This window comes from Rhineura floridana, chromosome 10, assembly GCF_030035675.1.
Source record: "Rhineura floridana isolate rRhiFlo1 chromosome 10, rRhiFlo1.hap2, whole genome shotgun sequence".
Lineage (NCBI taxonomy): Eukaryota > Metazoa > Chordata > Lepidosauria > Squamata > Rhineuridae > Rhineura > Rhineura floridana.
This window is the reverse complement of record NC_084489.1, coordinates 40,785,091-40,812,929: the sequence shown is the minus strand read 5'-3', so window position 1 is coordinate 40,812,929 and position 27,839 is coordinate 40,785,091. Positions and strand designations below refer to the sequence as shown.

At 43.0% G+C, this 27,839-nt stretch overlaps 1 protein-coding gene across 5 annotated transcripts in view; it reads right to left on the bottom strand.

Moving 5' to 3' along the window:
* IGF2BP3 (insulin like growth factor 2 mRNA binding protein 3) overlaps positions 1–27,839 on the bottom strand; it is a 113,854-nt gene that overhangs the window by 26,894 nt on the left and 59,121 nt on the right. For all 5 annotated transcript variants that reach the window (XM_061585602.1, XM_061585604.1, XM_061585601.1 and 2 more), the window contains 5 exons: positions 22,771–22,822; positions 22,600–22,663; positions 9,718–10,002; positions 7,034–7,168; positions 2,833–2,955 (listed from right to left, as the gene is read on the bottom strand). In XM_061585602.1, coding sequence (XP_061441586.1) covers positions 2,833–2,955; positions 7,034–7,168; positions 9,718–10,002; positions 22,600–22,663; positions 22,771–22,822 — 659 coding nt within the window. The remainder of the gene's footprint in view (positions 1–2,832; positions 2,956–7,033; positions 7,169–9,717; positions 10,003–22,599; positions 22,664–22,770; positions 22,823–27,839) is intronic.

The following is a 27,839-nucleotide window of genomic DNA, read 5'->3' as shown; positions in this document are numbered from 1 at the left end:
TTGCAGGAAGCCACTGGGGGAGGGGGGACTGGAAGTGAGGTATGAGAACCATGGTCGCCTGGGCCAGTGGGATGCCACCACCACTACCTGGGCTTGCAGGGCCCTCACTCTGTATAGGAAGTTGGTTAGAAGAGGAAGTGGTGAGAAGGCATGAAGGAGTCCCTAGGGCCAGGGGCTGAAAGTGCATTTACTTTCTGAGCTTTGGCCTTGCAGAACTGAGACATGTATCTGTCCAGCTGTACGTTCACCTTGGCTGCAAAGAGGTTCATGCGTGGGAGCCCCCACCTCCAGGAGATTTGTTGAAATACCTCCCCGTGTAGCACCCATTCACCCTGGTATATCTGCTCCCTGCTCAGCCCATTGGCCTGGGTGTTCAGTATCCCCTTTGTATGTATGGCCGAGATGGACACCAGATGTTGTTCTACCAAATGGAATAGAAGATTGGTCTCCTCTTGCAGGGCCCCCAATTTGCTGCCCCACTGACAGTTCACATGTGCTTTGACTGTGACGCTGTCAGTCCGGATTAGAATGTGGGCCTGTGATAGGAGGGGTAGGAACTCCTGAAGTGGCAGCTGGATGGCTCTGATTTCCAGCCCATCGATTGACTGTTTGTACTCCGGTCTGTGCCACTTCCCCTGGTTAAAGTAAGCTTAGCAGGTTACTCCCCAGCCCAAGAAACTGGCATCTGTGGCGATGACTATGGTTGAGAGGGCCCTGAGTGGATTTGCCAAAAGAGTTGTCCCTCTAACAGATAGGCTGGCCCTGAAGTGATGATCCACCTCCCTTTGCTTTAGCCAAATGTTTCATCTCTCCATCACGGGGTATCCCAAGCTACTGTAATACTGTAGGCTGTCCATGGATGAGTCTGCCAGGAACACCGTCGTCTTCGTCAGTTTGGTGAGTCCTTCCCTTACATGTTTAGGATCGGGGGGAATTCCTTCAAGAGGGCATTGGACAGCAGGCCAGGCAGGAATTAGCAGCAGACACCCTTATGGATAGGGCTGAGGCCTTGTGTGTGTGCCTGAAGGCCACGTCACTATACCTGTTGCTCAGGTCAGAGAGCGTGTTTCTCCACTCCTCAGAGATAATGGTTTTGGCCCCTAGGACAAATACTGGCTCGTCAATGGCTGGGACCTTGAAACTGTCAATAACAGAAGCAGGTAGGCCATAGAGTTTTTTGGATAAGGCATGAGGTGCCTTGGCCATGGCTGGGTGCTCCCATTTCTCCTTGGCAATGTCCCTGAAGAATTTTGGGAATGTGGGAGTGGAGTGTTGCATTCCCAATCTGGAAAACATGTCTGAAGATGCTCATTCCCCCTCCTTGACCTCAGAAAGGGTGGCGGTCTCCTTGGGAAGCTCCAGCTGCAGAAGAGCCATGGCCTTGGAGACCAGGATAGGGTAAGAATCTGGAGATTATGGCCCTGTGTGTGTGGTGTGGCATCATCCCCTGATAACGCCCCCTTTCCCTCCTTGAATCCAAGGAATCTGAGGAAAGAAGCTTGCCCGCTGTTTGGGAGTCAGGACTGAGAGAGAGAGAACACTGGAGGGCTCTGGCACTGGAGGTGTGCCTCTTGTCCTTTGGAGCTTTGGATTTTAGAGTGCCTTTGCCCTTACTCTTCCGCTTCACCCTGTCTGAACTGGGTGAGAGGAGGAAGAGCAGGTGGTGGATGGCAAAGGAGAGCATCCCCCTGCTGTGTCTGGATCATTTCTTCCTGTGGGAACAGGCCAAGTGCTTGACTAGAGAAGCCCCTGCCTCCCTCATCATGACCTTATGAACCAGGCCAAATCCCCTGGCAAATTGTGTTTGTGCCTGTGGCCTTTTCGGAGGGCCCTAGTGGAAGCACTAGACCCAGCTACCCCACCCCTAGCTGAGTTGAAAGGACTTCAGAAAGTGAAGCCACCTTGGGCAGGGAATGGACCATTGGTCTCACCTGAAGGTGTGGTTTATTGGGAGAAACAAACCACAAATGCTGGTTCAAACACCACAGTCATCCAAGGCTTGTGGCTTGTTGCTCATGCCTGGGGAGGAGTGCAATCGCAGTGATATGGCAGCATGCACTAGCACATTCTGTCATCTGAATCCACCCATAAGCTCAAATTCTTATGCAGTCACAAATGCATGAGGGACCCTGAGCCCTTTTAGCCTCTTTTCCTATTTGTAACACAGCAATAGAAGTTATGTCCATTACTGGCCTACTGAGAGGTACGACAAAAATACAAAGCAATAGGCATGTTAGAAGTGCTACATAAAGTTAGAGCCAACAGCACATATGGTTAAACAGGGAAATGGTAAAACATCAATAATGAATTCCAGAGGGGTAGCCGTGACATTTTAGTCAGTTGTGGCCAACCCCGCTGAATGTCCAATAGGATATTAAAAATTAAGAAGTGTATTATGATCTAATATTTTAAGGGCTACAGTCTTATTCATTTATCTATATAGAGATATATACAGATCAGATAAAAAAAACACAAGTTTGTACACACTGCAGCCAAAAGGCCGGTAAATCATTTCTATGCAGAGCCAAGTTACTTGAGTAACTTGTTGGAATAAGCAATGATATCAATGCAGTAATACTAGCGTTCAGAAAACCCTTCTGGCTTTTAAACCAGTTCTGATAAGTATATCATTTTAAAATTACTAGTTCATCATATGGTTTCCTAAACAGGTTTATCATATCCTCTGTCAAAAGTGCATTTGGTTGTTGATTTATGGACTTGCTTGCTTGTATTAGGTCTATGGTCGACACTTGGAGAGCAATTGCTTAATACTTCAATGATATTTTTTTTACACTAATATGTACCATTTAACAATGAGGTAACAATACTTACGGAGATATTGTGATTTTAGTGTCTGTGTCCTGCTCGATTTTCTTCAAATTCCGTCCTTCTTTGCCAATGAGTCGGCCAACAAAATTGTTATGCGCTAGTATCTTCAAAGGAATTTCTTCTGTACTGTAAACAGTCCAGAGAATTGCATGAACTCAACAGTCACATAATTCACAGCCACAAATTAAGAAGGCGAGTCACTCCTCAATGACACAGGCTCAGACAGTTAACAATATAATCAGGAGGCTGTTGTGGTAAAATTGCTCTACATTAAGAAAAAACCTGCTTGATTTCCTCAGGTGTAATTAATAGTACTAAATCCATAGACATAACTAACGGCAAGGCTGTTTTGAAGAACAAAATTTTCTGCCATTTCCTTGACACTAGAGCAGTATTCCTTCATACTTATAGCCACAGATTGCTTTCATCTCTGGACAGGAAACAAAGCAGCCTACATCTGTTAAACTTCACATATTTCCCATCACCAAAGAAAATGCCTGTCTTCTTTTCTACCCAACTCCCACAGACTTTCTTTGCCCCCAACTCTTGGGGGGGGGGGAAGTGAGGAAGAGTAAATAATTGGTTTGTCAACACTCCCCTACACAGCCATAACTGCATTTGCTCCTTCAGTTTTAGTTTCAATAGACACAATAGAGCTTAAGCAAGGAGATGTATTCCCATCTTTTAGCTTACAAGCAGAACACCAACAGGCATGAAGGAGAGAGTGTGGGGAAAAGAGGTTGCCTTTTTCTCTCTCTTGCTCCCATATTCTTCTTTCACATATACAAGGCAGATTCTTAGGTAATAGCAGGTGTGGAGAACCTTTGGCTCTTGAGATGTTGCTGAACTACAACTCCCATCATCCCTGGCCAGTGGCCATGCTTGCTGGGGCTGATGGGAGTTGTTCAACAACAACTGGAGGGCCAAAGGTTCCACACACTGGCTTTATAGGTGCTGTCTCTCCCAAGGTTCTTTCCATGATACTCTATGCTACTCCAAAGTAAGACAGGAGTGTAAAAACCATAGACCTATCAGATCTCTGATGGTAGCATATGATTTATCTTCGTCTCGCTTCTATATTCTTATATCACGGGACAGGTATGAGATGTAGCCACAGTGTCATAGAAATGTAAGAATTGGCCTTTCCTTCCTTCAACTTTGCCAGTACAATTTTATATGAATCATGAAAACGACTATCTATACTTGACACGTTAAAATTACACTTTGTAATTACCATTTGGTTTCCCCAAGAAGTATTTTGTGGTAGTTTCAACTTGATTATTACTAATACACCCATTTTTCAAGGATGTCTGTCTTTCATTTGCTGCATGTTTGACCACCACCACCACTACCACTAATTACCTTGCTTTTCAGACATTTACCTTATCTTTGCTATATAGCCTGGGAATGGCTCTCTGTGGAAGTTTGTATGCCTGGTTCAGAAGGATCTGGACTTCACTACTTCCATAGGCATTATTCCCTACTTTTAAACTTGGGGTTTAAACAAATCAAAATTTTCCGTGCCAACAGCCACCCGGACATTTTTCAACAGCTGATAACTCAAAGACAATCCTATAAAACACTACTTAAAAATAAGAAACATTCTTACTACCAGGCAAATTGGAGGGCTTTGGATAAGGCAGCCCGAGAGGGAAATGAGTCAGCCTTTTGGCGACACCTGTGTGGGAAATTTGACCCTGAGACTTATACACCGATGTTCCCTATAATGCAGGAGGTATGGCTAGCACATTTTAGCTCAATTTTTGGTAGTTTCCATCCCCCTAAAGCTGTTGACATCCCCAAGGAGCTGTCCGACCTCCCTCCCTGGCCTCCGATCTCCACTGAAGAGATCAAAGCGATTGTATCTACCTTGAGAGCAGGGAAAGCTCCAGGGGAAGACATGATACCTCCTGACTTCTTCCTCCAAGATCTAACATGGTGGGCACCCCTGTTGGCAACTCTTTTTACTTACATCAACAATACGGGCAATATTCCAAAGGGCTGGCTAAATAGTATCATAGTCCCTATCTTCAAAAAAGGAGATCCTATGAAACCAGCCAACTACCGTTCCATCAGCCTGCTAGACGTATCTTCGAAACTTTATGGTCGGCTGCTATTAAATAAACTAAATGAATGGGAACAAGCTAACCTAATAATTCATGAAGCACAGGCATGCTTCAGACCCAATAGAAGTACTATTGATCAGGTATCTATACTCCACCACTTAATTACTAAAACAAAATCCAAAGTATGGCCATCTCTATACATTGCCTTTGTGGACTTCTCCGCGGCTTTTGATACTGTCGACAGAGAACTACTATAGCAGAAATTGGCTCAAACAAATATTAACCAGAGGTTGCTATGGCTAATTAGAGCCCTCCACCAATCTAACTCGATTTAGGTGCGCTTAGATAACAACGGCACCTTATCATCCAAAGTCCCAGTCCACAAAGGGGTGAAACAAGGCTGCCTTCTGGCTCCCTTTTTATTCAACTTTTTCATCAACGATATGGTAATGGCTCTATCATCGCCTACTTCCCCCCCCCCCCGGTAGGCAATAAAAAGATTTCCATCTTACTATATGCCGATGATGCGGCCTTATGCTCTCTAACAAAAATTGGCCTTAAAAGAATGATCCTAAAATTAGAGGAATATTGCCACTCCCAGAACTTAAAGATTAACCATTCCAAGTCTAAAATTATGGTTTGTGGCAAATTCATGAAAACTAAGAACTACTGGTCACTAAATGGGGCCCCTATAGAGCAAGTTTCCACCTTTAAATATCTTGGAATTCATTTATCCAACAGACTCTCTTGGGCTCCACAGCTAAAGGTAGCGATTCTAGCCAGTTCCCAAAGCTTTAGGCCTTGCCAAAAGGTTTTTTTTCACTCAAGGAGGACAACTCATGCTCCCCATGATTAAAATATTAAAAACCAAAATACTCCCAAAAATTTTATATGGAGTAGAACTGTGGGGAACAACTGCTAGAACCAAACTGGAGCCAACACAAAATATATTCATGAGACAAGTGTTAGGGCTCCCCAAGGGGACTCCTTCTGCCCACCTCAGGGCGGAGTTAGGCTTACCCTCATTAGCAGCATGTATCAATTTAGCCTATATATGCTATTGGCTTAAAATCTCTAATATGGAGGATTCGGCCTTGATCAAGCAATGCTGGCTTGAACAATTACAGGCAGGTGGTTGGGCAACAGAGTGCCAGGTAATACTTTCCAAATATGATCTCCCCCAAGCCACACTTAAGGGACTTAGCAGAGCCGCCCTCCGTAACTGGATTTTTGATAGTGATGCCAGCCAAGACAGGATGTCCATAGTAACAGCCCCTTTTTCACCTTGGTACCCTCTTTTTAAACTTAACCATTTCATATCCAACTATCTTGTCTTGCTCGATAGAGCCACAATCAGGAAAGCATTCACAGCTCTCCGTTTTCAAGCTATGCCTACTGCCTACTTAGAGGGACGATACAACGGCACTCCATTGGTCCAACGCCAATGTATTTATGGATGTAAAGCAGTAGAGAAGCTAGCTCATTATCTACTTCACTGCCCACTTTACGAAGATCCTAGACAAAAGTTTTTTAAAAAAAATTTAGATTTTTTAGCGCCTTGTACTGATTGTGAGATGATTAACTTGCTCCTTTCTGACAATTTTAATCTAATGACTCTTGCAGTCGCTAATTTCGCGCTCGCCGCCCAAAAATTGAGAGCGGCTTTTGCCAAAGAATCCCTGTTCGATATAGCTAATTGATGTTTCTTATTATGTTATGAATATCTGTATTAATATAGCTAATTGTTGTTTCTTTTATACTATTTAATATGTGCGTAAGGCCTATGGCTAAAAGTCACAATAAAGATACTACTACTTTTAAACTCATTTGAAATTAAGCAACCACTCACCCTTTAAACAGTTTTTTTTTTTAATTACACAAAACAGGTACTGAAAAGTCACACAAAAATCGCTTACTCTTCTATTTTGGAACTGACCATAAGTTATAGTCTCCTACCATTTTATATTACATTACATACATTGTACAAGGATCAAGATCTGACATTCTTATGGGTTCATTTTTGTGTATCATTCTTACAAACTGTTAATTTACTTTAGATGGACTATAAGAACCCAGAACCCTCTTAATAAAATCATTCTTTACTCAAAAACCTCTTAATAAAATCATTCTTTACTCACAATTTAGTATCTTGTGCTTCCTTCTGCATTATCTCCATGATAATTTTACAAGCAGTTGAGCACCCCTCTGGAGTAGAATGGATCGTAATTGGTTTTTCAGCAGCACCTGCATTTTCTTTACGATGGATATCAATTCTGGAAAGAAAGAAAAAGTAGTAAAATCTGTGCATTCGGTCTTGAGAGAGCAGTCTGAGTTCTGCTTTAGTAGATAAATTGCCTATGAACTCATAGGCCTTTATACAGCTCAAGTTGCATGTAACAACTGATGGCTCCAGATATGGATATGCATCCTCATTCACACCAAAAGATGCATCTAGCTTGTTCAATGGGGCCTAGATGGATATTGTAACACAGTTGGGGATGGAGATCCATCACCAGCTGTGCAAGCATGCAAAAGGCTATTTCTGCTCCGAGATCTTCCTTGTTGGATCAAGACAGTGGAAACTACTAAGAAAGCCATTCTCTTTAAAGTTTCTATATTAAGACAAATTCCATACAAACCATATTCACCCACTGTTATAAAACTAGGCAAGGCAACACATGGCTTAAGTTAACTTCATGGGTAATCTGGCCAACTTCACTAAAGCATCATATCAAGGCAGTGTCTGCATCTTGTTACGCCTTCCTCTATCTCAACCTCTTTTCTCTGTTCCAAGTGACAAGACAAGTCAAACTTTGGTCAGTTGCTTATCACTCATCTCACTGCTTTTAGCAATACTCCTTTACAAACCCTCTAATTCAGCGAGAACTTTTTTTCACAGCAGTGGTTCTAGACCAACATTACTTTCTAATTCTGGTTTCAATCTACGGTGGATTTTAAAAAGTCAAGTTTTGGTTTTTAAAATCCAGTTATAAACTGCCTCTTAAAAAAAACCTGATTTAAAAATATATCTGCAGAGCAGGAAGTTTACCAGCCCATGTGCAGGGCGGGGTCCCAAGCTTGCCAACCCCTGCATCTGTGTGTTTGGGAAGCGTGGTGACCCATGCAGGGGGAGGACAACAGCAGAGCGAGAAAGCCAACTGGCTTGGGCAAGTTGCAGACTGAGAGATCGGCACACCATGGCATAGGCACAAAGAAGCTTGGCAACCCATCATGGGGGGTAGAAGAGAGGAGGAAGCCTGATGATCCATCTGCAGGAGGGGAGAGGAGGAAGCTTCACAACCGCTGGTGGGGGAAGGAAAGGAGGAAGCTTGGTGACCCCTGGGGGTGGCGAAAGGCAAGCACGAGGCTTGGTGACACATGGAGGCAGGTGCAGGAGTCTTGGTGACTCATAGGGGGAGGGGAGAGGCATCTTTGTGATCCCGGGGGGGGGGGAAGCTTGATGACCCCTGAGAAGGGGAGAAGAGTGGGGCATAGTGTCCTGGGGGAGAGGGAAGTGTCTTGGTGATCTGGAGTAAGGGGAGAAGGGAAGTGCCTTGGCAACCTGGGGGAGAGGTTGACACACAAAACATGTAGGAGCAGAGCCCCTAGTAATACGGTATTTGTCTTCGTCATGTTTGTAATGCAATGGCCTGGTGAAGACATAAAAATCTTACTCTCATGCACTATTATTAGCCTCACAATGAGCTGTGTGCCTGTACACTCCCTTCTCTTCTCTCTCCTTCCCCAAGACACAGCGCTTCTTTCCTGCTTTATAAAGCCAGTTTCTAGTGATGAGAGAAACTGTGGTTTAAACTAGTTGCTTACAAACCAGAACATGAAACTGGGATCAGTGCTGTTTTGGGGGAAATCATGAAACCACAGTTTGGACATCATGGGAAACTGGTTTAAGAAAATAGCTTCACTGAAGCAAAATAGGCAAGAGGAGGAGGAAAGGGGATGGGGCACACAACTTGTTCTTGGGCCAATAATCAAGGAGGCAGGCAATCTTAAAATGCTTTCATCTCACAAATTCCCTGCTTAATTATAGGAAACTTTTATTCTGAGGGCTAAACTGATGCCCTGAAATTGCACAGTAGTTGCACGCAGGGTATTCCTGTTCCTCCTTCAGCACCAGCTTGGCTTCTGAGAAACATTATTTAGCTTTGTCCCATTATCTAGTTGCCACTGTCACTGGAGTAACAGAGGGGTAAAACACAGGGAAGAGAAACTGAGACTTCTGATGAAGTATAACCATCTATATAACCTAAAATTTCCCATAGCGGAACTACATAATAAATTCCTGTAACTCCAAAATGAAAGCTTTAAGCAAAGCAATACAGCTTCTTTGACACACGAAACCACTTTACAGCTGTTTACTGCAAGCCATCAGGTGTGTCTGCCAATAAAATGGCAACAGTCTTCCATGAAGCAGTGGTATCTCTTCATGGAAAATGGACAGAGTAAGTATAACAATGTAAGTCACACGCACAAACACCCACCCACCAGTACTACTGAAGGGCAAGGGCATAAGACTTGGCAGGCCTCATGTTGCCCCACCCTTGCTGCTTCATAATATGCATCTTATTTATCTTCATTTTCTATTTTTTTCTCTTCTCTCATCTATTTTTTTCAGAAACTACCTAGCTCCTTATTAAATCCCATATGCTCAACTGCACAAAACCTTATTTCACACTGCACAAAAAAGGTCTAGCTGTACATTACAATAAACTGTACCCGTTTAAAACCTATTGAGCTACTTCACTAATAAACTCATCAATAACAGAAGAAAAATACTCAAGAAAAATGTAACAGGACAACTTACTTTGACTGTGTCTGTTTTGTGATGTTTCTGATGGTGGCTCCTTCTTTTCCAATGATGGCTCCTACAAACTGGGTAGGAACCAGCATCCGTAGTGGAACATCAGCCTGTGGTTTCTGCCTCGTAGCTGCACCAGGAGAACCTTGCCTGGGAGGACCCCTCTGCCCAAATCCACGTCTTCCCTGCGGATGCTGCTGAGGAGGTGGTTGTGCTGCCATTTCATCAGGAATATATGCAACTTTTAATGAGTAGTTTTCAAGCTGGAATCCGTTCAGTTTTTCTATTGCTCTGTATAGGTTTGTAAGGGGTGTGTGTGAGATATTGTAAGCAGGAACTTGCAGAACAAGGAATCATTCTGTTATGAACTTTCACTCAAAAGAACCAGGCACACACCCTAGATCAAGGGCTCCCAAACTGTGATCTGTGGACCTCCAATGGCCCATGAGCTTCATTCAGGTGGGCCATGGTGTGTCTGTGGATTTGTGGTTGAAGACAGAAGATGGCACATCAATCACATTAAATATTGATATTTAGCTGTATTTGTATTGTTATTGCTTTTTATTTTTTATATTGCATTTCACCTCATTACCGCTTGAATTCTATGTAATTACAATTGCTATGATATGCACAAAAATCATGAAGTGGTCCGGCAGGACCCTCAGCAATTTTCAAGTGGTCCATTGGAAAACAAATTTGGGAACCATTGCCCTAGATCATCATAGTCAGTTTATTTCAAGACTGCATTCTCCAGATACATTTGTGCTCAAAGCAATTTACAAAAAAAGTCTAAATACAACAGTACAATAACCATAATGTATAATAAAAATTATAATATCATTGTAATACTAACAATTCAGTATAAAATACATCAAAATAAGACTCAAAGCATAAAGCTTGACAATGTCATTAACAACACCCCCCAGTAACCCTGAAATTGATGACATCAGTACCTAGCAACCTGCCACAACTTTTATACCTAGACTTGGAAGGCCCCTCACAGTTCTAACAACTGCCTGCTAATGAAGGCTTCATGGGCAGGAAGAAGGGGGAGGGCCGGCAGAAACAGCCACACACTCTCTCTCTCCTCCAAGCCTTATTCTGCTACTGTTTTCTAGATTTGGTCTCTTCCTCTCTCTTTTTCCTCCTTAGCCTCACATGCCAGTTTAGACTATAAGCCTGTAAGCAAGGGCTCCTGTCTTTTATTTATCATGATCACCTTGTAGAAGACACTCACGTTCTTGGACCAAGAAAAAAGTATTTCAGACAGCTAGTTGTGAACTATTAAATAACAAATGCTGTCATTATTTAACAATCTTACAATCCCCCCTGCTATGACCTGAAGACCTGAAAAATATCAAGACATTTGGGGAAAATGACATAGCCTGATTACAAAATTTCATCAAGATTCCTCTTTTGCGCTATGGGTTATATTGGTTTTGTTAACTTTTACAATCCACTAATGCATACAATCTTTTAAATACTGGAGAACAATTCCTTTGTGAGTCAATTCATGCATGGTAATGGAAGGGTCCCCCTCCCCTCCTTTTTGTTCAAATATAGTATTATCTTTTTCTCTGGTTCTTACTATCTTCCACTTCTGCTAAAACCTAACACATTTACATGTGTGACAAGTTTCAGTTGTTTTTCCCCCTATATCTGTAAAAAGGTGTGTTTTAAAATTTCCCTAGATAATTATGTTAAATAAATGTGAGAACCCTAACATCGGATCAAATCACTTGTAAAAAGCACACTTTCTGGATTACATTTTTGTAATAGCCACGTACATATCAATTAGAACTGTAACTTGCCCTTTTCATGAAGTATAGGAAATGTTTTAAAGCACATCAATTGTGCTACTGGTAGGAAAACCATGTTGAAAATCTCTTTTCCCCCTCCACAAGACTATATTCATGAAATAGTAGTTTCTCACAGTACCGGTATCTTGAAATCACAATTTGGAGAAGCAAACAAACATAGCTACAGTCAACTGCTTTACTATCATATTTCAGTAACTGGTAAAATGCTGAAGTTGTGCATAACTATCTCAGCAAAACAGCGAAACCCTCTTTAAATACACAAGAGTGGCCCAAATTATACAGAAAAAGGACATACAGAGTTGAAACAGTTTTTCAATTAAACTTTTATTACACCACATAAACCTTTCTACATGAGTAGACAACTAACAGCCCAGTTTTATACAGTTTGACAGACCTTAGTGGATACAGGTATGGGAAACTGCATAAGACTGGGTTCCATGATGAGCTGATATTTCAGGATTATTTTACACATTGCCTTTAAAAAAGGAAACAAATATCCAATCTCAGTGTAGGAAAAAGAGTGAATTTCAAAGATGTATCAAATTCTTGTTTTTCTGGGTACCAAGCAGCTAATATTTCCTATCTTTGTCCAGAATGTACCATTTTTTTTCTCCCTAAGACATGCCAATGCATACAAAGAAGATGGCAAAACCTTTCTGCTTAGCTATATGGAGTTACTTTAAAGTACAACTACACCAAATACTTGAAAACAAATAGAAATAAACATCTCCAAGAACACAAGTAATAAGCAGTGTTAATTTCAGGAAATTAAGGAGAGCTAGAGGTTTCTATAGCAACTGAGCTGCTCCTTGAGTAGCATGAATTATAATAGAATTTTCCCCATGAACAAATGTAAGTGCTATGATGAAAGATCATGTATGACTGCTCTAAGTATTCTTATGTTGCTCCAGGGAGGGGGAGGGAATTGTCTGGACATTTAATTATTCCTTTCTCTAAAGGTCAGGGTACAAGGTGACATTTTAGATTAAGCAAGTTAACACTGCAGTCATATACATATTCAGAAGTAAGCACCATTATGTTCAATGTGGCTTACTCCTAGGTAAATGTGTATAGGATTGCAGACTTAATCTATTAAAATTAGTCTCTAATTACAAAGAACCTACCACACTAAATGATCATGTCACATTAAGGATTTTTTTTAGACTATCAGAAATGTATCTTACAATAACCATATTGTCTAGTGTAGGAAGATTCTTCCATTGCTATCCACCATACATAGAGTGTAAAAAGAGGCCTTGCACATACATTAGATACCGTAGCAAATAATTAAGTTGAAATCTGTTGATAAATGCAGAAGGTGTTTCTCATCTAAGTAAAAGAACAGAACGCTAAGGCCAGTATTACTTACAATATTCATATATACATCTTTCTAAAAACCTTGCAAAATAGTGGGATTTTTGACATGGCCTGAAGTGGGCAATGTTGAACCAAGCTGCAAAGCATGATAGTCAATTTTGCATGAAGCACCTTGTAAGAAGGGATTGTTGATTGCCTGCTGTTCCTCCATGAAGTCCATGGTCATATAGAAGCAGCTTTTTGAATGCTGTCTCAACATATGGGATAGATGGCAGTTTAGTAGTAGCGCATATGCTTTGCATGAAGAAAGTCTCAGCATCTCCAGGTATAAATAGTCTTGATTGTCTTGATTCATTCCAATCTGGGTTCAGGTCTGATAATGAGACTCAGTTGGCCTTGGTCACCCTGATGGATGACCTTTATTGTGAGAATGGCAGTGGGAGTTGACCCTGTTATTCTTACTTGATCTCTCAAGCGGCTTTTGATACCACTGACCATAGCATCCTTCTGAGCTGACTTGGTGAGATGGGTATCAGTGGCACTGTTCTGATCCTATCGCCAGGGTAGTTTTTAGAGAATAGCATTGGGTGATTGTCTTTCAGCCCGCTGGCTTTTGTGCTATGGGATGGCGCAGGGTACCATCTTGTCCCCAATGCTGTTTCACATCTATATGAAGCCCCTAGGGGCAGTCATCAGATTTGGGGTGTCAGCAGTATGCTGATGATACCCAGCTCTATTTCTCTATAACATCTGAATTGGGAAAGGCTGTACAAGCCCTGGACCAGTGCCTGGACTCGGTGGTGGGCTAGATGAGGGCCAATAAACTGTTCTTGAATCCTTACAAGATGGAGCCGTTGTGAGTTGGTGGTTCCGGAGTTTGGATAACTGGTCAATTGTCTGCTTTGGATGAGGGTCGTCCTCCCTCTGAAAGAGCAGATCCATAGTCTGGGGGTGCTCCTGGATCCATCTTTGTCACTAGAGGCCCAGATGACCTCAGTGGCTAGGAGTGCCTTTTACCAGCTTCGGCTGGTAAGACAGCTGCAGCCATTTCTGGAACAGAATAGCCTCACCACTGTTCATACACTGGTAAAGTCCAAGCTGGATTACTGTAATGCACTCTATGTGGGGATGCCCCTATGTGGGGTCTGGAAGCTGTAGCTGGTGGAAAATGAAGCGACATGACTGCTCACTGGGGCAGGATATTGCCAAAATGTCACCCCGCTGCTGAAGGAATTGCATTGGCTGCCCATTAGCTACTGGGCTGGTATATAAATATGATAAGGAAATAAAATAATAGAAGGGATCAGGTACCAGATGATGGAGGAAGATCACTACCTCTAACTGGCAGTGACTCTCCAGGATCTGAGCCAGTAGCCAGTACTGAGCTAGACTGAGGAATACTCCATCCTGGTATGAGGCAGATTCCCATAAATATGTCACCACTTGTGTATTATTGTTAACATTCTCTGAAATCTAGAATGACTTGTTTTTATCTACCACTGACCAGGCTCACAACATTTTGTGGCTTTCAAGTCCAGCGCCCTCACAAAGGACTTCCTAGTCCTAAGTGACTGAAATATATGTTTCATAGAATTCTAACGTCTTGATACAGAGGGAAGTGCTGCTTATCCATACAGATTCAGGTTTTATACTGACATTCCTCAGAAAGCTGGTTTCTTTAAATTTGGCTGTTTCTTCTGCAACAGGTCACTGAACAACTAAGTGCATGATCCAACCAAAGTTATGCTCTTTTTAAGACCCATTTATTTCAACTGGACAAACTGAAGTACACGTTTGACTCTCCCACTGAAATCAATGGGGCTTAAATACCCGATTGTGCGCTGAGATTACACCCAAGGCCAATCTGGAAGCTAATATTCTTGGCTTGTATTAAGTCAACCTTTATAATCTATTAATCCAGACTGCAAAAGCCACATGAACATTTTTACATGGCTCTTGCACATCTACCCCCTAGAAGCAGCCAAAGTTAAAAGAGCATCCAGCAAACTGTAACATTAACAAAAGGCTAATCCATCATGCCCCAACATCTTGACTCTTAGGCTTGTGGTTATCTGGCATATATCTACTTAAACTGACATGTGGGCAATCTGTCACCCATGGGCTGCATGTAGCCCCTGAATGGCCCTTCCACCAACTTTTTCCCACCACCTCAAAAACTGCAACCTTCCCCAACGGGCGCTGAAAGTGTGTGCTGGACTATGTGCACACTGGATTGCAGTCCCTGGGTTCCAGTAGCAGCTGCTGACCAAACCAACTTCTGTTGTTTCTCTGTGCACCGTGTACACACCTGCATCAGAGGAGAAGGGGAAGGACAACTAGAGGAGATGGCAGGAGCATTTCAGCCCTTTTTGTGCTTTATTCCCAGAGTGAGAAAATGAGAGGTCACCTTCTTCCTTGTTTCTCTGTCCTTTTGACATGCATAGCAGCTGAGCTGCATCGTTGGCAGGAGGCACCACAGAAGGTGGCAGTTTCAGCAAAGGATTAGCTCCCTTCCCCCTCCCCCCCCCCCGCAAACTTTTACTTCACGTGAATGGCAGCTAGTTGGGACTATGCGACAGCCCAACATATGGTGCGCATTACCAGGAAATGCTGCTGGCTGGGAAGCGGTGTGTTGAAAGCCTCCTACTGCTGCAAGCAAATGCAAAGCTAAAAAAAAAATCTGAAAAAGAAAAGCCCCCTGCCAAAATCAGCCACTACCTGAAGTTAACTAAGGTATGCATGCACAGAGAGAATGTCCCTTCTTTTTTTTGCTTTGGCTCCACCCAACACTGCATGTAGTCCCTGATCACTTTCCCCTGAGGGAATGCAGACCCTGACCTCAAAAGAGTCGCATCGCCCAGCCCTGCAACCTGGGTATCAAATGAATGTCATGCCTCAATAGTCTGCCTTTTTAATGTACCAGGGTGGTTCTCCCCCTTTATTTTTAAATTAGACAATGCGGGATAAAGAGATGTCTTGCATGTCATGAACATGGCCCATTTCAGATGAAAGTACAGATTGCAGCAGCGACAGGACCCTTATTTTGTTTCTCCAGGCAGGGCGAGAAGCCAACTAGACTTGGCAAACTTGCTCCCTCCCTCTTTTGCCGCTCACACAGAGCTGCTGTGGGGCTGCACATGGTTGCCTAGAGGCAACTGTTACTCTCCCCACAGGCTACCAGGCAAACAGCTTATTGAAATATTGCATAAAGACAAATTAAATTGTCATTTGGTTGGGACTAGCATTCAAGTAGTCACATCATGGTATATGATCCAGAAGAAAACTCATGCTTTTCTCCACACCCAACTGGTTCCAATATGGCTTTTCAGTTTTTTTTAATGGGTCTCATTTTAATTATTTTGTAGTGGCTTAACAAGACAGTATACTAAGAAAAGTAGTTTACACATTTTCTAACTCCTGCTTCAGTTTAAAGCTTGCATTCCACAGACATGTAGCTATACATTTCTTCCAGAGGATATTACACAATGGATTAGGAAGAGGGGATGGAGCACAGTGTCAAGAGCAGCTTAGTTCAAAGTAACAGCACACTAAATAAGACATTCAAGACAGTGCAAGTTTTGAAAGAGACAGACCATTACTGTATCTTTGAACTTTGTAAAAAAAAAAAAAAGTGAAAATGAGAGATGGGGTCATTTTGGGGAAAACAGAAGAAAGATGATCACAGGATATAGAACTCTCGCCAGGATGTCTTAAGTGCATTACCATCTGGGTGGAGAAGGCATAGTTATGAATGTACTTCCTTGCATCCAATGTAACATGTAAGATTGGTGGAAGATAAAGGAAGAGTTTTATAAGTTTGTTACTCTACGGGTGGGGTGGGGGCGTTTGTACACCTAAAATTATTTTATCCCAATTGGTGGAGGTAACTGTAGAAACGATTAGCAATTTCCAGAAGTTTTTACAAGCAGCAGTTCTCAGTGTCTCAGTCAGAGACATTTTCCCTGACCTGCTATCAGATCAGTGAATCAAACCAAATCAATTACCCAAACTACCCTTTTGGGGAAGGGCTGAAAAGAGGGTAGTTGCCCTCCAAATTCAGGCTCATTTCGTTTCCTGTCAGTCTAACTACTGTGGTCACCTTGGGCATAGTGGTGAGATAGGCAGAGTTAAATGCATCCCCGTCCCACTCTGATGCTGTCCAACAGGTGTTAGCAAAGAGGACTTAAAAGTCTTGCTAGCACCTGCAAGACTGTTCTTGGGTGGTGGTTGTTTTTCCTTTAGAAGGGAGACCTCAAAAGATGGGAGACCGGAAAGTTGGACTTACCGTGAAGTGTCCTTCTGGTCAGTGGAGAGTGGAGCAGACAGGAATGGGTTAACTCCCCTGGAGGCAGGGTCAGCACTATAACACAAAAGTTTAGCTGGTGGCTGGCCAAAGGGGAGGAACCTTCTCCCATTCTCCAGTTTGTGACACAGCTTTATAAAACCGTAGCAGCTGGCCACTCCACCTACATAAACTTGAAACTTGAACAAAGGATAGAATAAGAACAAGTGTTAAAATCAGCACACAATTCCAGGAAGGAATGAAGGGAGCCTTTACTAATCTATCCAGAAGGTGAGCGACCGGTGGTCGCCATAGGGTTTCTGGAAAGGTGCCCTCCCCACCCCACAGCCTAGGTTTTGCTGCAGGGTGGGGCTGTCTGTTCCACTCTCTGCTGACCAGAAGGACATGTCACGTTAAGTCCAACTTTCCGTTCTTGGGCAGTGGAGGAGAGGAGCAGACAGGAATGGGATGTACCTGAGCAGTGACCCCCCCTTACATCCTTGGGTGGGAGCAAACCTAGGCCACCACCCTCTGAAGAACCCTTCTGCCAAAGGCAGCTTCTGCAGAAACAAATTTATCCACCTTGTAGTGTTTGATAGATGGGTGAGCCCAGGTGGCGACTTTGCAGATTTTCCCCAGCAGGGCATCCTTGTGGAGCGCCGCTGTAGTGGCAACCCCTCTGAGTATGCAGTGATCCCTTGAGAGGGAGCTCTCCCTTTTGCCTGATAGGCCTTAACTATGAAATCCCTCACCCAGCAGCTGACGGTGGAACTGGACACCTTTAATCCCTGCGTCCCTTGTTTAAAAGACACAAACAGGACCTCAGACCTCCTGAACGGTTCTGTATGGTCCAGGTAGATCTGAAGTGCCCATCTGACATAGAGTTTGTGCCACTTCTTCTCCATGTGATGGACTGGGTTGCGGCAGAAGTTGGGTGGAGAAATGTCCTGTCCCCTGTGGAACGATGAATTGACCTTGGGTAGAAAACTGGGACCAGGAAAAAGAACCACCTTGTCTGGGTGAAAAAAGCACAGCTCCTCCCAGATGGAGAGGGCCCCCAGTTCCCCCACCCTCCTGGCTGAGGTTTTTGTCACCAGAAAAACTGTCTTGAGGGTGAGGTCCTTGATTGGTATTGAATGTGCTGGTTCAAATGGATGTTGTGAGAGAGCTCTAAGGACTAACAAAAGATCCCAGGAAGGAAACCTGTGTTGCACTGGAGGTGATAGCAGGGTTGTCTCTCGGAGAAAGCATTTGACTTGAGGGTGAGAGGAAATGGAATAGCCCCCCACCGTCGGAAACACACTGCCTAGGGCCACTGCCTGTCTCGAGTGGTTGGGGGCTAGCCCCTGGTCCAGACCGTCTTGCAGGAAGTCGAGAATGGTGTGAATGTGGCATTCCGTGGCAGGTAACCACCTGTTTGCATCTACACCATCTGCTGAATAACTTCCATGTGAGGTCATAAATTCTCCAGGTGAATTGCTTGCGAGAAGCCAGAATGGTGGAAACAACCCTCTCAGGCAGCCCCTCTTCACTTAGCCACTGCCACTCAGCCTCCAAGTGTGAAGCCACTCTGGGTCTGGGTGAAGGATGGGTCCTTGTCTGGTCTGGAGGGAAGACGCCACGGTGGCCTGGAGCTGAGGTCCACTAGGTCGGAAAACCACAGTCTCTGTGGCCAGTGTGGAGCCACCACTATCACCTGGGCCTGGAGAATTCTGATTCTGCGCAGCAGTCTGGACAGAAGAGGTTGAGGCAGAAAGGTATAGAGGAGTCCCCAAGGCCAGGGGGCTGACAGGGCGTCTATGTCCTGGGCATGTGGATCCCAGCCTTGCGCCATGAACTGGTCCAGTTGGGCATTCACCGTTGAGGCGAACAGGTCCATGCATGAGAGCCCCCACTTCCGAGTGATCTCTGGGAACATGTCCCGGTGAAGGGCCCACTCTGCCCGGTGGTCTTGTTCCCGGCTCAGCTAATTGCTTGTGTGTTCAGGATCCCCTGTATATGTATGGCCGATATGGAAGCCAGGTGCCTTTCCGCCCACTGGAACAGCAGGTTGGTCTCCCTCTGAAGAAGGCCTAATTTTGTGCCCCCTTGTCTGCAGACATGATATTTCGCTGTGATGTTGTTGGTGCGTACTAGCACATGAGTCTGATAAATAAGAGGTAGGAACTCCTGGAGTGCTAGTCGGATTGCTCTGAGCTCCAACCAGCTGACTGGTTGGCGCCACTCCTACACCGACCACTTCCCCTGGGTGATCTTGGAGCAACAGATCGCCCCCGAGCCATATAGGCTCACATTTGTGGTGACTATTGAGACTGTTGGAGCTCTGAGGGAAAGGCCTCCGCAGCTTCCAGCACCTCTTCAGAAAGAACAATCCCTCTCTTCCTCCCTCCAATCTGGCTATTAAGAAGAGAAGCAGCAGTCTGTGCGATTCAACTGCAGTTGATGATGATAAACTCTCTGAGAAGAGCAGAGAAAATAGCTAAACTATTCCTGAATCCCTTATGGGGACCCAGGAGAAATAGGCTGACTCTGCTGGTCGCTGAAGGCAGAGTCAAAAACTGGTGAACGGGAGAAGGTTCCTGCCCTTCGGCCGGCCACCAGCTAAACTTTTGTGTTATAGTGCTGACCCTGCCTCCAGGAGAGTTAACCCATTCCTGTCTGCTCCACTCCTCCGCTGACCGAGAACCCAAACTGTTCCTCTCTTTGGATATCCATGACTGCTCCACCCTCCTCTTTCCTTCAAGCCTGCTCTGTCATATGGTGCTTGTTGGAGGGCTTCTCTTTGATTAAGAGTTAGATCCTTCTACTTGCCACATTTGTTTTCTCCTTGCCTCATCTCCCCTTCACCCTACCTCCCAGCCATGCTTATGTTCTTCGGGATTAGCCATGACTCTTGCAGGAAGCACAAGTCAGTATTATCCCCAAAAGCAGCTTATTCTATTTTTGGAGCTTTATTAGAAGGGTTCTAAAGGACCCAGGGCTGCAGTGAGATGGCTCAAGAGTCATCTTATTGTCTACCCTGTCCTCTTATGAGCCTATTGGGTCCCTTTCACGAACTAGAGAAAGCTTGCAAGCTTACTCTGTTCCATACTCTATTGTGTGGTTTTGGAGAAACCCAGGACCTTTAATGCTGATGCCTTCCAGACATTTCTGGTCATGCAGATTTGAAGCCTTGGGTTGTAAAGACTTTTTACTTACTGGCCCCCATTTTATGTAAATAAATATTTTACCTGCATGTATATTGACATTTGTTGGCTCTTGCCTATTTCCCCCTGCCCCTAAGTAAGCAAGACTATATTGGCATTTCTAAACTGGTAGTAACATATTGCAATTGTTGGAAGTGGGGAAAGAGCAACTCCTGTTTTGTTCTTTTTGTTTGTGCTCCAGAAGGGAGATAGAGCAAGGGTCCTCCAGATGGATAGGCTTGTTTACCTTTACTTGTGATGCTTTGACTGACTTCCTTCTGTCGCTAGATTGTTACGTCTTTAGGGAAGCTTACCTGCCCCTCCTCCTTCCGCCCTTTCCACTTCTTTCCTTCTCCAACTGTCCGGGAGAGAGGAGACATCCCTTTGTCTCTGCTCTCTCCTAGCATGGGGCTAACTCCCGCACCTGGGCGTTACGCCTCCAACTTAGTTAGTTAGGTTTGCCTTTCTATCTACTATGTATTTCTATAAATAAAGTAGCTTTTCTTATTTTACTAAGTCTCGAGTCTCAGTGATGCTGATGCAGGGTAAAAGCCTGCTTTCTTAGGTAAACGCATGGACATGCTGGCACACTCGCATTTCAACATCTGCTGTTACTCTGCTTGCTGTGGTGCTGCTTTAAACGAAATTAAGCACACAAACACACACAGCCAACAGCAATAACCACTGTGGCACACAGTTATCTCCAGATTAAAAGATTTCCAAAGTTGTGCTTCTGTGAACATGTGTGTACGATACAGGTTCACCTGATCCACTATTCAGACACAATGGACTGGAACCAAAAAAAGTGCCTTTCTGTGAATAGGAAGAGCTTGAATCCATGGGAGATAACTGTTAATGAGATGTGCCAGGGTGGAGGGTAGGAACTGATACATGCCAATTCCCCCTACAGTCCCTTGCACCATCTACCATGCCGTTCTAGTACATATTTTAAAAGGGAGACCAAAGACTGAAGGATACCTGTTCCTTGAATGGAACCCTGTTCATGGAATTCTGGATTCTGACTCATTATGTGGCTCAGTAAATTGGATTTTGGCAAGACTATAACAATGGTAATCAAATCAAATTTTCATAGCTAAGGAGAATAGGAGTAATAAGACTATGAACACTGATGTTGTACAGCTATCTCTGGCCATACAGGTTTGAAGCATTGGGATGTTCTTGGATTCAATGTCGGGCTAGAAAACTGTCTTCAACTGTGACCAGAGGGATCTTTTTATTAATCCTCCCTTTTTTTGTGACCCTTTTGTCATTGTACCTATGTAGCGGAGACTACACAACACACTACAAACCAAAACACATTACGCCAGAGGTCAAACATCTGAGCATAAATCAAGCCATTGGTTTTATACTTATAAAACCTTAGATATTAGGTCCTACATATCTCAAAACTGCCTTCTCATTATGTTCTGTTTTAACCTTTAAAGCAGTGGTTCTCAATCTTTTTTGGTTCGCGGCGCACTGTAAAACATATAAGAATTTTCTGGCGCACTTCATGTACAAATGGGTTTCTTCCCATTTTAAAAATATACTTCCATAATATTCACGGCACACCTAGTCACCTCTTGCGGTGCACCAGTGTGCCGCGGCGCACCATTTGAGAATCAATGCTTTAAAAGCACTCTCTTGATGTTACTTACAATATACCTATTTAAAAAGCAAGATGTAGATAATGCTTCCAGTGGCTGGCTACTACTGTGGAATTCCCTTCAGCTGGAGACCTAGCAAATTTTGAATCCTGATCATTTTACAGAACACTGTAAAATTTTGCTTGAGCTAACATTCAATAGCCAAGGTTAAAGGCAGACTATCTGGGGTAATGGTGAAGGTTTTAATAGATATTTCATCAAACATGCAGTAAAGCTACCAATAAAGTTAATACCCTCTCTCTGACCTCTCAGAAAGAAATAGGACAGAATACTATAACAATGACAAACTTACATTACATTCAATTCTATAATCCTCAGATATATTAAACTGAAATTAATAACAGACTGAAATGTCCAAAAAGAAAGAAAAATACCGGACTAGGCAAACAACCAAAGCTATTCATTTTATTGTTGTATATATGCTGGAAGAAGTTTTGTTGCATTTTCCACAAATGCTAATAAAGGTTTCTATCAACTACAACAGAATAAGATCAGGCAAGAAATTATTATAATCATGTTAGCCCACAGCTTTGAAATTGTACTCTTACAGTACTAACCTAGCCGTGTTTACTCAGATACAAATTGCAGAGGCAAAACAAAAGTATACAAGCACTTACTGTCTGGCCTGGTCCTTATTGGTGTATGTTACATTTACTACTGCAGTCTCTGTGTCAGTATTCACTAGGGGGAAAAAAAAGGAAAGGTTATATGGGGGGGATTAGGGGGACTAAGTTTTGTTTTAAATTTACTTCTGTTAATTTTTTTTAACTGTTTAATTTTAGCGGTACCTTGCTCACAGTTTTCCACTGTTCCATACTGTGCTAGTAAACCATCTAGCACCTGTGAAAAAGGAGCACAGATTAAAATTAGTTTCTGTAGTAGTTCTATACGAAAACAGCTGGTAAGAAGCCCCAATTATGTTTGCTTTTTACAAAGATATTGGCACTGCTTTCCTCAGAACATGCCTAATGTTTCTCAATCTTGTGTTCTGAATTTAAATTTCCAAGTTTAGCTCAATGACTAGTAACTAAATGAGTATATACAGCAAACCTATTGTGAAAATTAGCATTCAAGACAAGTCAATGAATTCTCTTTAGCAATGAATGAAAAATAATCCAGACAAGAGAAAATAGCACAAAATACATCACTCAGGCTAGTTTTTATTATGTGTGTAGTTGTAAGATAAGAGATCTCTGCTCAAACTCCTTTTGTCCTAAATCAGAGTGTTCAAATTCCCTAAAATGCACTCTCTTTGCGTAATTAACGTTTGTCCTTAAAGTGAATTTGTTAAATTACATTAACTACAATAACAATCATAGTATGATTACATTATGGCTTTCTTTTTTTAATCAAAAGTACTACGTTTCTTCCTAAGATGTTTGAGTTGGTACAGTTTGAGGATGTTGACAAGGTGCTTGGACAGGTTCGTGCAACCGCTTCTGTATTGGATCCTTTCTCCTCTTGGCTAATAAAAGCTAGCAGGGATGGAACAGCTGGCTGGGCCAGGGAAGTGATTAATGCCTCTCTGCAAGTGGGAGTGGTCCTTGGCCGCCTGAAAGAGGCAGTAGTGAGACCACTCCTGAAGAGACCCTCCCTGGATGCAGAAAATCTTAATAACTATAGGCCGGTAGCAAATGTTCCATTCCTGGGCAAGGTCCTTGAATGAGTGGTAGCAAGCCAGCTCCAGACACTCTTGGATGAGACCGATTCATCTGGATCCATTTCAGTCAGGTTTCAGGCCTGGTTTTGGCACGGAAACAGCACTGGTCGCCCTGCATGATGACCTCTGTCGGGAGAGAGATGGGGAGTGCGACTCTGTTGATTCTTCTTGAACTCTCAGCAGCTTTTGATACCATCGACCATGGTATCCTTCTGGGAAGACTGGCTGAGTTGGAAGTGGGAGGGACTGCATGGCAGTGGTTCCGCTCCTACTTGGCGGGTCGGCTCCAGAAGGTGGTGCTTGGGGAACATTGCTCAGCTCCGTGGATTCTCCAGTGTGGGGTTCTACAGGGGTCAGTTCTGTCCCCCATGCTGTTTCAACATCTATATGAAACTGTTGGGTGCGGTCATCCGGAGTTTTGGAGTGCATTGTCATCTGTATGCTGATGAGACGCAGCTCTATTTCTCCTTCTCATCCTCTTCAGGTGAGGTTGTCAATGTGCTGAACCGTGCCTGGCTGAACAATGGAATGGAAGAGGGCTAATAAACTGAGGCTCAATCCAGACAAGACTGAGATGCTGATAGTGGGTGGTTCTTCTGACCGGATGGTGGATGTCCAACCAGTCCTGGATGGGGTTGCACTCCCCCTGAAGCAGCAGGTTCATAGTTTGGGGGTTCTCCTAGAACTATCGGTGGCACAGAGTGCCTTCTACCAACTCTGGTTGGTGGCCCAGCTATGTCCCTATCTGGACAGAGATAACCTGGCTTCAGTTGTCCATGCTCTGGTAACTTCCAAGTTAGATTACTGCTATGGACTCTACATGGGGCTGCCTTTGAAGACTGTTAAGAAACTGCAGCTTGTGCAAAATGCAGGGGCCAGATTGGTAACAGGGACCAGACTGTCAGAACATATAAAACCTATTCTGGCCCACCTGCATTGGCTGCCTGTATGTTTCCAAGCTTGATTCAAGGCGCTGGTTTTAACCTATAAAGCCTAACACGGCTTGGGACCACAACACCTCTCCTGATATGAACCCACCTGTACACTATGCTCAACATCAAAGGTCCTCCTCCGGGTGCCTACTTCGTGGGAAGCTGTGAGGCTGGCAACAAGGGAGAGAAGGCCTTCTCAGTGGTGGCCCCCAAATTATGGAATGATCTCCCTGACAAGGTGCACCTGGCGCCAACACTATTATCTTTTCAGCACTGGGTCAAGACTTTCCTCTTCTCCCAGGCATTTTTAACAGCATTTGAATAGCATGTGTTTTAACTTGTCTATCGGTTTTTATGGGTTTTAATTTGGTATGGTTTACATTTGTATACTTGTTTTACTTGTTTTTAATGTTGGGGCAGAGCAATCCAAATGAGGGGCAGAGCAATCCAAAAGATGGGAAGCCAGTGGGGGGGGGGGTGACGGCAAAAAGCTCCATTTCCCACTCGGGAGCCACCAGTCCGGCTGAGTGCCAGCTCTGTTGGGAGCTGCGCACATGAGCGGCAAGCAAGCACTTCCCATACACGCCCATCACTATTTTTTTTTACTCCACCAGCCTTTTGCCCAGCAGAAATTCTGGCCAGATCAAAACGGGGGGGGGGGAGCTCTCTGAACATGAGGATCTTGTGTAAGACCTCCCCCATGGCTCCCCCCCCCAGATCTTCCTGCTTTCGGGGTTATTATTGGCTTCCACCAGCTCTTCATCTGCTGGACTGGCCATCCTCGGTGGACCCCTGGCCATACCACGGCTCAAGCCTTCTGCTGACGGATCCCAGCGGTTCTGTGAGCCTCCCAACTCAGCCGGGGATCCACTGCATCCAACTCCCCCCAGCCAGGCAGAAATATGAGTTGGATTGCACCCTAAAGGACCGCTGATATAAACTGCAAGATACTGACATTTCACAACAAAAATTGCTGTCTTAAGTACAACATTTTCTATACACACATTTAAGGCTAAGTGTATTGTCAACTAAGTAAACAACATTAAATGACAAAAGAGCTAACTAGTTTGACATGAAGTCTGTACACAATGAATCAAAATTTCCAATAATATTTACAAAAAACCCTAAAAATATGCTCATTAAATGTAAAGCTGAATCAAAGATGAGCAACACTTTTTAAAAAGATTTTTGTTTTAATATATTTTAAAGCATTTTGTTTTTAAGGTGTTTTAGAGTCTTTTAGTTTGCTGCCCTGGGCTCCTTCTGGGAAGAAAGGCGGGATATAAATTTAATAAAATAAACAAACAAATAAATAAATAAACACTTGAAATATTTTAAATGCAACTTGTGTGTTCAGTTATTATATTTACTATTTATTAAAAACTCTGATGTGAAAAGTACCTTATATATTTTATAAACATGTTTAGGCAGTAAAAAGTACGCCCCACTAAGTTGAATGGAACTTGCTTTCTAGTCAGTATGCTTAGGACAGCACTACAAAGTTATTAACAAGTGAATGAACTTAGCTAAACATTTTCACTGACATTAGAAAAAGAAATGCCTTGCACATCCCTGGAATGTTACTTTTCAAGTTCAACAAACAGCATGATTATCAACTATACAGTCAGACCAAATTCATCAGTAATTTAAGTACTTTAAGTACCATGCCAAAGAACTTGGAACCACTTAAAAATATATCTCAGAGCTTAAGCATCACAAAACAAATTTACTTGTATTTTTGCCCTTTTAGTTTGAGATCTGAAAGTTCCCTTCCTTGATCAAAGCAGGAAATGGATCTTTGTCAAAACTGCTTTTTGTCCTGTAAACATTAGGACGCCCCAGGGGTCACTATACTCTTTAAAGCTGAAAGGATTTGAGGACTGAAGCATCATCAAGAACCTAGGATAATGCAACATGATGCTTTTCGTTCCCTTTCTGATATTATATAATAAAAAGTGGCAGCAGCAGTGATTTAAGGTATTTGATGTGGATTGGGCGAGACTCTGCCTTATTCCAACAAGCAAAACTAACAAGCAACAATTTAGAAAATGAAGATGGATACTAGATTCTTGATGAATATACCGTATTTGTAAACGGCTTAGAGGTTTTCTTTACAATTAAGCGGCATACAAATTTTGTTAAATAAGTTAAATACATATTGTTAGATATCTTTACAATGATAAAAATCTGTAGCTATAGAAAGCCTCTTCACCTTCTTTGAACAAGCTCATATACGATTACTACATAATGTAATTAAAATATTAAATATAATAATCACTTTTTAGTTAAACCCCTTTTTAGCAGAGGAGAGAAAAATATAGCTACTTGTTAGCAGAATATCCTTTTCCTTAGAACTTCAGCTCCTTCCCCCTTCAGTTAAAAAAACAGTATTCTTGTACAATACAGTGAAATATGATATCCCTCCCTTAACACTACTGCTACTGGGACAGTTAAATAATAAGAATAAGGAGAAGGAGGAGAAGGGATGGATGTCATATGATGTGATTAGGTCTTCAATGATCAGCCACAAATTCAGAATTATGAAGGAAATTATAGACACTGTAGTAACTTTAAAAAATGTAACACGACCAGAATGAACTGGAATTTGTGTCCATTTCTAAGGATGTGTTAGTTTAGAAACAAATACACACACATTCTTCCACTGGCTAACCCACATGGTTTAAAGGAAAGATGAGAAATTAAGCTATACGAAGCTTGTAAAGAAGTATGAGAATTTGCCACCAAATATTTAGCACACAGTTTACCTGCATGCAGTAGCAACCTTACTTACCCTGGACAAGCGGGGAACTGCAAGACCAAATTATGACACCATTACATGAAACAAAACAGAAAACAAACAAGAACCATGCCACTAAAAATCACTACTCTCAACCACCAAAAATTGACATTTTAAATTAACTTCTATACGAATGCATTAGAGAAGAAACAGAATTAAAATTAGCTCTTGCAATTCTAGATTCTTTGTACAGTAGGTTTTCCTTACATATTTTTACACTAACTACGTCCCAATTCCTTCTGGATTTTGAAACATCTTCCCTCTGCTTAGATTTTATTTTTTTATCCATAACAGCCAAGTCCTGTCGTTCTACTTTAAGACAAGCCAGTTTTGTTCGAACGCTTCATCTGCCTCCCCATCTCCACATGCAGCCTTGTTGGGCAATGAGAACTCATTTTCTAGCCAAGTTGGTAGGGCGATAGCAATCCTGATGAGCAAGTGAAAAGAAAAGTTTGTTTGTATAAATAT